At 55.1% G+C, this 10,079-nt stretch overlaps 1 protein-coding gene across 1 annotated transcript; it reads left to right on the forward strand.

The window, feature by feature from the left end:
• Positions 1 to 4,192: 4,192 nt before the first annotated feature.
• On the forward strand, positions 4,193 to 5,904 carry POU4F2 (POU class 4 homeobox 2). Its single transcript, XM_054392356.1, has 2 exons — positions 4,193 to 4,501; positions 4,963 to 5,904. The coding sequence occupies exons 1-2, from the start codon at positions 4,193 to 4,195 to the stop codon at positions 5,902 to 5,904; spliced, it is 1,251 nt and encodes a 416-aa protein (XP_054248331.1).
• Positions 5,905 to 10,079: the final 4,175 nt, after the last annotated feature.

Genomic DNA, 10,079 nt, shown 5'->3' on the forward strand with positions numbered 1-10,079 from the left:
CAGACTCCCAGTCCTAATGAATTCAGAGAAAGGCTTGCTGAGCAGACTGTCATCAGCCTGCTCCACAGTAAGTGAAGAGGCCAGAGCTGCATCTCCAGTTCATGTACCACCCCCAGCTAGCAGGTGCCATACCTTATTTCACGAGAAGGACTGCAGAGGCCACGAGGGTACCATCTAAGTCAAGAGGAGAGTTTATCAGAATAATTGAGTTACTATATTGGCATATTCCATTATGCTTAGGAGACTCAGGTTGTTACACCAGACAGTCCTGATCAGAAAATATCTGATGAGTGCCTCGCTCAGTGCTCAGATCTCACGGGTGGGGAGGAGAGAATACTGCACACTGCCCTGCCCGCATCCCTACTCATATTCCTACCCACACCCCTGCCCAGGTCGCTGCTTGCATCCCTGCCTGCATCCCTACCCACATACCTGCCCACATGCCTGCCTGCATCCCTACCTGTATCCCTACTCGTAGTACTGAAGGAGATGCTCACAGCCCAGGAAGCTCAGCACCGGACAACCCCGAGACAAACCTGTGGTCTCCTCTGGATCACCACGTCGCCTTCCTTAGCCCTCGATCTGGGAGGTGCGGGAGCCCCGGGGGTCCGCCGGGAGCAGCCGGTCTCCTCTCGCTGGCCGAGGGGAGGGACGCTGGGTTTGAGGAGTGTGTGGAGTTAAAGTCTTGCGTTCAACGCAAACGCCAGAAAAACTGCCGGGATAAATTATGCAGAGGGATTTCTGGATTTCTTTCAAGTAATTAAGTTTCGATTTCTTGCATTTATTTTAGTGCCAGGAAGCACGAGGCGCCACCGACGGCAAAAGCCTTCATTGATCCTTCCGGGCTGCAAGTTTGACTTCGTGACTTGCCTTGCCTTGTCTTGCGGCGGCAGCGTGGTCCCGCCGCAGCCGGCGGGGCCGTCCCGCCTCGGGATCATGTTTGGAGGGTGGAGGCAGGGGGAGCCGGAGCCGGTGCGGGCAGAGATGCCGGGCTGGCGGGAATGAGGCTGCCGGGGATGCCGGGCGTCCCGGGCCGGCGGCTGCTGGGGCTCCGCGGACTGCAGCCCCGGAGGAGCGGGAGACCGGGGAGTGGTGTGCGGGCAGCGGGGCAACCCCTCCGGCAGATGCGGGGTCGGCCTTGCCGTGTGCTCCAAACAAAGGTGGAGTTTGCTCCAAGTGTAGCCCGCATCTTAAATGGATTAAAAATTCATAGGGCGCATTAGGTTCGGTAAAATATGAATGCAAGGCTTTAAATTTTAATCGTAAATCAGAACATGGATACATGAGAGGCGACAGTGATTTCTCCCCAGATGTCTGTGTGGGTCAGGGTGTGGGCGTGGGTAAGGGAAGGCGGGGGTGTTTCCTTTCATTTAGCCAGCCCACTGGTGCGCAGAGCAGGCGGCGGGGGTCGGGGAGCTGCCGGGGGACGGCGCGGGGCTCCGCGCCTGCTGCCGCTTCCCCCCGGGCCGGCCTTCATCACCACACCGGGCTGGGTGTGCAGCTAGGCATCTCTCTCAAAAAAAAAATAATCCACCCATCCCCAAAAGAAAACAAAGCAACAAAACCCACCAAAACCCAAAAAGGATAGGGGTAGGTATGGCACCACTGCCAGCGGGGGTGACAGCGGCAGCGCGACGGGTGCCCTGGACCTGCCGCTGTCAGTCCCTCGGGCCCAATACCCAGGAAAGTTTTCCCGGATATTCCTCCGCGCTGCTCCGCACCCCGCTACACCCCCGCGGCGTTACCGGAGCGGCGATAAGCGCCCGGAGTTTTGGAGCTGCGTTGTCAGTTGCTATTAAAATCAAGATTAATTCATATTAACGATATGCATCCTCAATTCTCCCGTGTGACAGCATACATTAGAACAACGATTGCGAGTAATTAAACTCAGTGCGGGAGGGGTTAAATGTATAGCGTGGAGAGGTTTTTTTTCTCCTCGTCCTTCTCTCTGCCAAAGTTCAGCCGGGAGAACCGGGCGGGCAAAGCCCCTTCCTTGGTTCCACCGACCCGGTGGGCTGGCCGCCCTCGGACTTCCCAGCGCCGACGAGGTATTTCCTTCTTCTTCTTCTTCTTCTTCTTCTTCTTCTTCCTCTTCTTTTTTTTTTTTTTCCCCCCTTTGCTTTTTGGTGTGTTTCCCCCCTTCCTTTTCCAAAAGCGGGAGGATTCCCCCGTTTGCCCGCATCTCTCCCGGACGCTCGTTACTGAAGCAGCGAAGGGCTGCTGGAGGGACCCGGTGTGCAGCGGTGCGGGGACCCCTGGGGGAAAGCGCGGGAGAGGCGGGGGGGAGGTGGAAGCACAGCTACCCTCTTGCCAGCCCTTTCCCGCCCCGCCTGGGCTCTGCCTGCGATCGGCCGCAAACACGAGAAATATTATCGATGGCTTTTGCTTGGGCGTTGTAGATGCTGGGTGCTTTAGACTAATTAGACAAGCCAAAAGCCTTTTGAAGATTAAGCAAATTGGACAACCCTTGTTAATTAGAACATAATTTAAAGTTTGAAATTATATCAGTCATGAAGTAGCCTAATTAGTATGACGATATGTTAATAGCCTACTGAGACACGAAGCGCGGAGGTTTGGCATGAACTCCTTAAAGGCTTGCAAGAAAATCCTCTTTCCTATGTTGTCATTAATAAAAGATTTCTATAGACTTCAGCCTTTCAACGGTGACATACAATTTATAGTACACACAATGCATTAGCCCATAGTGCTGCTCAATTTTTTTACTATTATGAAAACTAATAAATTCGTCAAGCTGAATTAAGCATACAAATCAGATGAGGCATAACAGATTACATATTGAAGCGCTGTGTCTCCCGAGCCTAAATGAAATTTCAATCTAATAATTCCTTCCTGGCCCGGCCATAATTTGTTTAGAGATGTTGTTCTACTTCTTTCCAAGCGCTATTCGCACCATAATTAAATGATACTCAAGCTTTTAACTTTGATTTATTTCATTTCTCCGAGCTGGCGACAGTGAGAGCTGATACAATGTAATTTTTTTATATATATATTTATTTTTATTTTTATTTCCCTTAAAATTACCAAGTCTGCTGTTTAGGTGAGAAATTAAACACCTAAGCACTTATTTTAACCTTTCTGTTGCGAAGTGAAATTCATGGAAATAAACCCAGCCACCTGCAGTAAAACTGGCTTTCCCCCATTTCCTTTCTCTCTCTTTTTTTCCCCATTTCTTTTGCGAAGCCAGAGAAAAGGGGAAGCTGGCGGGACAGAGATGCGTCTTTACAGGAGGATCCCCCTGGCTACCTCCCGATGGGGTCACCGTGCGGACCCCGGCCGCCACTGCCTGCCCTTCTTCATTCCGGGTACCCCTGCGCAGTGCCCGGCGGTCAGCACCTCCCGCCGCTCCCGCTGCCCCCCCGAAGCGGCGAGCCACGCCAAGGCTGCACACGGGACACTCTTTGGCTGTGGGCTCATTCTGAGTCCGGACGGGACTTTTCTGTCTTTTTTTCTCTTCTTTTACTTTTTTCCCCCCTTTTCTTCTCTTCCCTCCCTCCCCCCCTTAATTATTGGAGGTGGATCTGGAGCTGCGTCCTCCCATCTTATTTTTTTAAACTTTTTGGCTTTTTTCCCTCCCCGCTGCGCGAGGCGGTGGTGAGTGCGGGATCACGCGTGGGCGTGGGCGCGTGGGCGGCGGGGGGCGGGCAGGGAGACGGCGGCGGCGGCGGAGGAGGAGGAGGAGGAGGAGGGGGCCAGGGCCGAGGAGGCAGGCGCGGAGGGCCCTTCCCGAGGAGTTGGGCTGTAGTGACAGGCGAGAGGGGAGGGGAGGGAGGGGAGAGAGTAAAACCCACCGGCGCGGCGGCGGGGAGGGCACTTCGCGAGAGGCGAGGGCTCGGCGCCGGAGCGGAGGCGGCGGTGGACGGGCAGGAGGCAGCCCGCGCATCCCCCGCGTATCCCCGGCTCGCCGGAGCCGCCTTTCCGGGCCGCGTCCTCCCCAGCGGCGCTCGGGCAGCCGGCTGGGGGGCGAGTGGGATTTTTAATTTTAAAAAAATTATTTTATTTTTCTTTTATTTAAATTATTTTCTTCATTTTTCGAGGGGTGGGGGCTCGCGGGGGAATCCGGGGATCCTGTGGATTTTCTGGGGGGGGGCGGGTCCGGGCCCCCGGCCCCGCATCCCTGCCCTCCTCCTGCGGACACCTGCCACCGTGCCGGGCCGCGGCGGCGGCGAACACCATGATGATGTCCCTGAGCAGCAAGCAGCCCTTCGGCCTCCCCCACGGCGGCAGCGGCGGCGGCGGCAGCAGCCTCCACGAAACCAAGTACTCGGCCCTGCACACCGCCTCGCCCTGCCCTTCCGCCGCCGCCCCCGCCGCCAGCTCCCCCAGCAGCACCGGCACCGGCGGCTCCGCCGGACGCGGCTCCGGCTCCGGTCCCGGCTCCAGCTCCGGCAGCGGCGGCTCCGGCTCGAGCTCGGGCTCTGGCCCCGGCGGCAGCGGCAGCGGCGCGGAGGCGATGCGGAGGGCCTGCCTGCCCGCCCCTCCGGTAGGTGCCCGCCGCCCCGCCGCCCCGCTTTAAGGGGAGCCCCTCGGAGACCCCCCCGGATCCGCCTGATGATTTTTTCATGGCCGCGCAGCAAATCACCCAGCGCTGCCGGGCGCTCGCCCAACTTATGCATGCGGCGGCTCTTGCCGCCCCTATTAATTTTTATGACCTGGGATGCTGCGTGCGGCTGGTGCGTGTGTCCGTCTGTCCGCCCGTCCGTCTGTCCGCCGTCTCTGTGCGAGCGGCTGCGCGCCGCGCCCGCTCCCTCGCCCCGCTGGCTCCCTCTGCTCCTCTTCTCCCACCCCCCGCTACCCCCATCACCACTACATCCCCCCCACCTCCTCCTCCTTCTCCAGGATTTCTCTTTTAACATGCTGGGAAGGTTTTAGTGGCACGGCGGAGTGCGCGGGGAGGCGAATTCCCTGCTGAGCGTTATGTGTGCCTTCTATTTGCAATTGCAGAGCAATATATTCGGCGGTCTGGACGAGAGCCTGCTGGCCCGCGCCGAAGCCCTGGCAGCGGTGGACATCGTCTCCCCGAGCAAGAGCCACCACCACCACCCGCCGCACCACAGCCCCTTCAAGCCGGACGCCACCTACCACACCATGAACACCATCCCCTGCACCTCGGCCGCCTCCTCCTCCTCGGTGCCCATCTCCCACCCGTCTGCCCTGTCGGGTACCCACCACCACCACCACCATCACCACCACCACCACCATCAGCCCCACCAGGCGCTGGAGGGGGAACTGTTGGAGCACCTGACGCCGGGGCTGGCGCTGGGGGCTATGGCGGCCCCCGACGGCGCCGTGGTCTCCACGCCGGGCCACGCTCCGCACATGGCCGGCATGAACCCCATGCACCCGGCGGCGCTGGGCATGGCCCACGCCCACGGGCTGCCGGCCCACATGGGCTGCATGAGCGATGTGGACGCCGATCCCCGCGACTTGGAGGCCTTCGCCGAGCGCTTCAAGCAGCGTCGCATCAAGCTGGGGGTGACCCAGGCAGACGTGGGCTCGGCGCTGGCCAACCTGAAAATCCCGGGGGTGGGGTCCCTCAGCCAGAGCACCATCTGCCGCTTCGAGTCCCTCACCCTTTCCCACAACAACATGATCGCCCTCAAGCCCATCTTGCAGGCCTGGCTGGAGGAGGCCGAGAAGTCCCATCGCGAAAAGCTGGCCAAACCCGAGCTCTTCAGCGGCGCGGAGAAGAAGCGCAAGAGGACCTCCATCGCCGCTCCCGAGAAGCGCTCGCTGGAGGCCTACTTCGCCCTCCAGCCCCGGCCTTCCTCCGAGAAGATCGCGGCCATCGCCGAGAAGCTGGACCTCAAGAAGAACGTGGTCCGCGTCTGGTTCTGCAACCAGCGCCAGAAGCAGAAGCGCATGAAGTACTCGGCTGGCATCTGAGGACACCCAACAGCACCGATATCGTTAAAAAAAATTAAACAACCAACAGCAACAACCACAAAAGAGAAAAAAAACCCAAACAAACCAACAAACAACCACCCCACCACCGCCCCCCATCCACCCCAACCGCTCAACCTTCGGGGGGGAGCTTCCCCGCGGAGCCACCGCCCAGACCCGCCCCGGCAAGTACTGCTGGTTTTTATTCTTAACAGATCTGGCCAGGGTGCAAAAGGGCAAAAATGTCCCCGGCTCAGTGGTCGTGGTGTTCTCGGGACCCAAACTTGAATCTAGAGTTGAGGCTTTGCGCCGCGAGAGACGTCTCAAAAGTATTTTGATTTAAATAATAATAATGATAATGATTAAAAAAAAAAAAAGACACAGAGGGCAGGTTTTTCTGCATTTACACTGCGTATTATAAATATATAAATATATATATATTTTTACTGTGGTTATTATCCTTTTTCTGTCTCTGAAGTTCTAACGCTTAGGGAAAGAGCTGATCCTGCTGTGTTCACTGGTCTTCAAAAGCTATTATTAGATTACTGCCAAACAGCCCCTTGTAAATTATTAATTTATCTCTCTAGCAACTTCATTTTGTGCTCATTCTAATTAATTACACCTCTTTAATCTAAGTCTTGATAACAGTGAAGCAAAAAAAAAAAAAAAAAGAAAAAAAAGGATAGTGAGAATCAAATATTTTGTCTTGGTAGGATTTATGAACGTGAGCTTTCCTCTTCTTCTGAACGTCCCTTTTGGCCATCTGTAAATTGTCACTTGAACCCAAGGTATTTTCTCTGGCGAGTATTTTTGATTCGTACGGCGTCGGCACCCTGTAGTAGATGTCCTACATGATTTGTGTAGCCTGATTCACTGTCCGAGGTATTTGTTTACTGCGTTACATATTTAATGGGGATTCCCACATTGTCCCCACCACACGCTGCTCCCGAAGAGAGAAAGGAGGTGGCCGCGTAGGTTACAGCGTTTGGGAGAGTGTTGGGGGGGGTGTCGCTTCGGGTTTCTTGCCAGCACAATATCCGTTTTTCTCGATTTCAAAGCTATATCGCGACGGTATTCAGACCGGCTCGGTTATTTATCTATCTGATTGCTTATTATTTATTTATTTATTTGCTCAGTTATTTATTACCCTTAACGGCAATACTTTTCCAGGAAGGAAAGTCCTTTTTTTTTCTTAAATTAATTTTTTTTTTAGGTCTGTTTGTCGAAATGTAGGAAAGGGAATGAGCGAGCGAGGCTGCACTGCTTGTACATTCCACAAACGGTTCGGTACCTTTTTGGTGGAACAACAACAATAAAAGGAGGGTGCTCGGTTGGGAACCTGTATGGACTGTAAATATTTCATTGGCGTTGATATATCTATATCACATATAGATATATTCGTACAGATTCCGCTGTATCGCTGTTCTAGCCCAGACTTAAGTTCTGTACGTGACCCGATTTCGTTGGTTTGGGTTTTGTTTAGGTTCGGTTTGATTTTTTTTTTCCCCCTGGTTAATAGGAGGTTTATTTATTCTAGTAATGTACTAAGTTATTTTAAAATGTTGTTATATCGTCTTTCATTAAAAAAAAAAAAAAGAAAAAAAAAATTTAACGTTTTCTTGGCAAAGCGCGTTTGCTGCTGCTGGTTCCCCACCGCCCGCCCCTTGCCCCGGGCCGTGAGATCCATTCAGAACCTGCAGCAAGGTGAGGGGGAGGGGGGGATGGGTCACAGCCCGCTAACCGACTGCGGCCCCCCCAGGAGCTAACAGCCCCACCGACAGCTCCGCTCCGCGCCCCTTCCCTATCATGGGTGACCCTCGTGCACATGGTTGTGATTGAGCGTGGAGGGGTACGGGTTTGGGGGTGTCCTCGTCGAGTGCCCGCTACCCTAGCGGCTCTGCTCCCAGCATGGGGGAGTGCAAGGTGCCACGTAAAAAGAGAAAAAAAATAAAGGGGGGAGAGGGGGATAAGAAAAAAGTAATTTCCCCGCGTGGCTCTCACAAAAGCCGGGGAAACCCGACGGCGGGGAGAGGGGGGAGAGAGGATCATACACCGACGGCTATTAAATATTCATATTTCCGCCCAGCCACCAGCTCCAGATGCATCTTCAAAGCCGCCCGGACACGCCGAGGGTCCCGGGGCGGTGGCTCCGCGGGTGGGGAAGGGGCAAGGAGGCAGCGTCTCGTCCCCTGGCCAGCCCAGGAGGAACCTCCCCGTTCCTGGTCCTTGTCGCTGTCGTTACCCCGGGTGCGCATCGCGGCTCGTCTCCTCCTCCAGCCGCTGCTGGGTCTACAGGCGCAGGGCGGCTTTTGAGGGAGGAGTGATGCTGCCCTTGCAAGGAGCCTGCACACTCTTGCGCGCCCCGCCGACCGTCCAACAGCCGGCCACCGATCACCCCAGCTCTCCGCGGGCTGCGCAACCTCCGCGGCCGCGGGGTCGTTTTAACAGGCGTGGAGCTGGGTAGGGAAGAAAGCGGTGGGTCAGGAGGCTGGGGAGAGCCGGTCCGGCGGGAGCAGGGACCAGTTGGACCCCTGAAAACAGCAGAGCACCCCCCCAAAACCGTCAGTAGGGCGCAGGCGGCGACCAGCCCCTGAACCGCTGTTTCGCCCTCTTAAATGAGCCATTCACTTAGAGGCTATTACGGGCGAATTAATAAATTACACAGCGAATTATTAAATCCAGATAATTACAAGGAATAAGTAAGTAATCATTAGTTATCTCAGCTAATTACTGTGGGTCAGAGCGAGCGAGAATGTGAAATCCTCCTCGGGAATTGAAATTAACTTTGCACAGTGAGTCTCTCTGCTTGACATCCCCAGTCTGTAGGCACATGGCAGCTCCCCTGTGAGCTCGGCTTTCTATTTAACTTGGAGAGAATGGAAATAAAATTAAGTGGCGATGTGATAATAGGAAGCTGCTTAGAAAGCAAACGCAGTGGGTTTTTGGTGTTGGTTTTGTTTGGTTTTTTTTACCTTTTCCTGCCTGGAGACAGACTGCTCTCTCGTTTCCCAAATTAAAAACCTGGGGGCAATGAGTGGACTTCTCTGTACCTGCCTGTCCCACACATGCAGATTATCAACAAACGAAAATGTACGAAAGAACTGGGGTGGGGACTTCGAGCAGAGGCTCCCGGGTTGCGGGAGAGACGGGGTGAGCAGCGGGGCAGCCCCTCCACTGAGGTCGGCACTGCTGCCCCGGCCGGGAAGGTCCGAGGCTTTGTTTTGGGAGACAATAAACTGCCGAGCCCTAATGAGGGTCCTCGACTCTCCCCTTGATCTTTCGCCAGATCTCTCCAACAGCTAATGTTCTCCCCCACCCCTCCCAGCCCCACCACGCATCTATAGCATCACTTCCCGGCTTTCCTTTACGTGCATCTTTTGTAAGCAGCGGATCTATAGGTGCTGATGCTCATGCTGCCCTCGCAGGGCTCTGTCCGCATTAAAACAACAACAACAACAACTGCTGCTGCTGTGCGCGCAAGTCGAGGAAAAAGATGTAGGCTTCTTTGCCTTTATCAATTGCAATTAGGTGGACAGTCTTCCCCCTCTTCCCTTGCTCCAGTCTGGGATGATAATTAAAATTTAATGAAGCCTGGGAGCAGCAGAGCTCTGTCTGGGGGCTGTGGAATAGAATATTTTAACTGTACATTTACACCAAGTGTCTGGCTTCAAAGACGTGACTGCTTTTAATCTCGAATTAGAAAACCACAGACCTGAAATTAAATATTAGCCACCATCAGCTCCCCTTCCTTCCTGCCACCCCGTCACGCCCGTGTTTGCCTGCCTTGCCCCACGACACGCACACTCTCTGGTCCCCGGTAACACTCTCCCCTCCCTTCCCCCGTCAATAATAGATGACTTTGATGGGGTGAAGATTTTTTTTTCTTTAATAGGGTTAATGCAATATTAATTGCTTCTAGCTGCTATAAGAATGCGCCGCGTTTTTCCAGGAACAAATCGATGGATCGGGGCAGAGAGCTCGGAGCAGGAGGCACTACTCCAGGGCCTCCCGGGTGAGTACAGGCAGCGGCAGGGCCCTCCGCGCCCGCTCAATTCCCGCGCCCCTTCCTGCAGGGGAAGACCGGAAGGGAATCGACTGCTTTTCTCCCAAAATCCCCTCATGAGAAGGGGGAAGGAAAGAACTTCAGCCAACCTGTGACCCCCCCCCCCCCCGGTGGC

The sequence above is a fragment of the Indicator indicator genome, chromosome 25 (genome assembly GCF_027791375.1).
Source record: "Indicator indicator isolate 239-I01 chromosome 25, UM_Iind_1.1, whole genome shotgun sequence".
Taxonomy (NCBI): Eukaryota; Metazoa; Chordata; class Aves; order Piciformes; family Indicatoridae; genus Indicator; species Indicator indicator.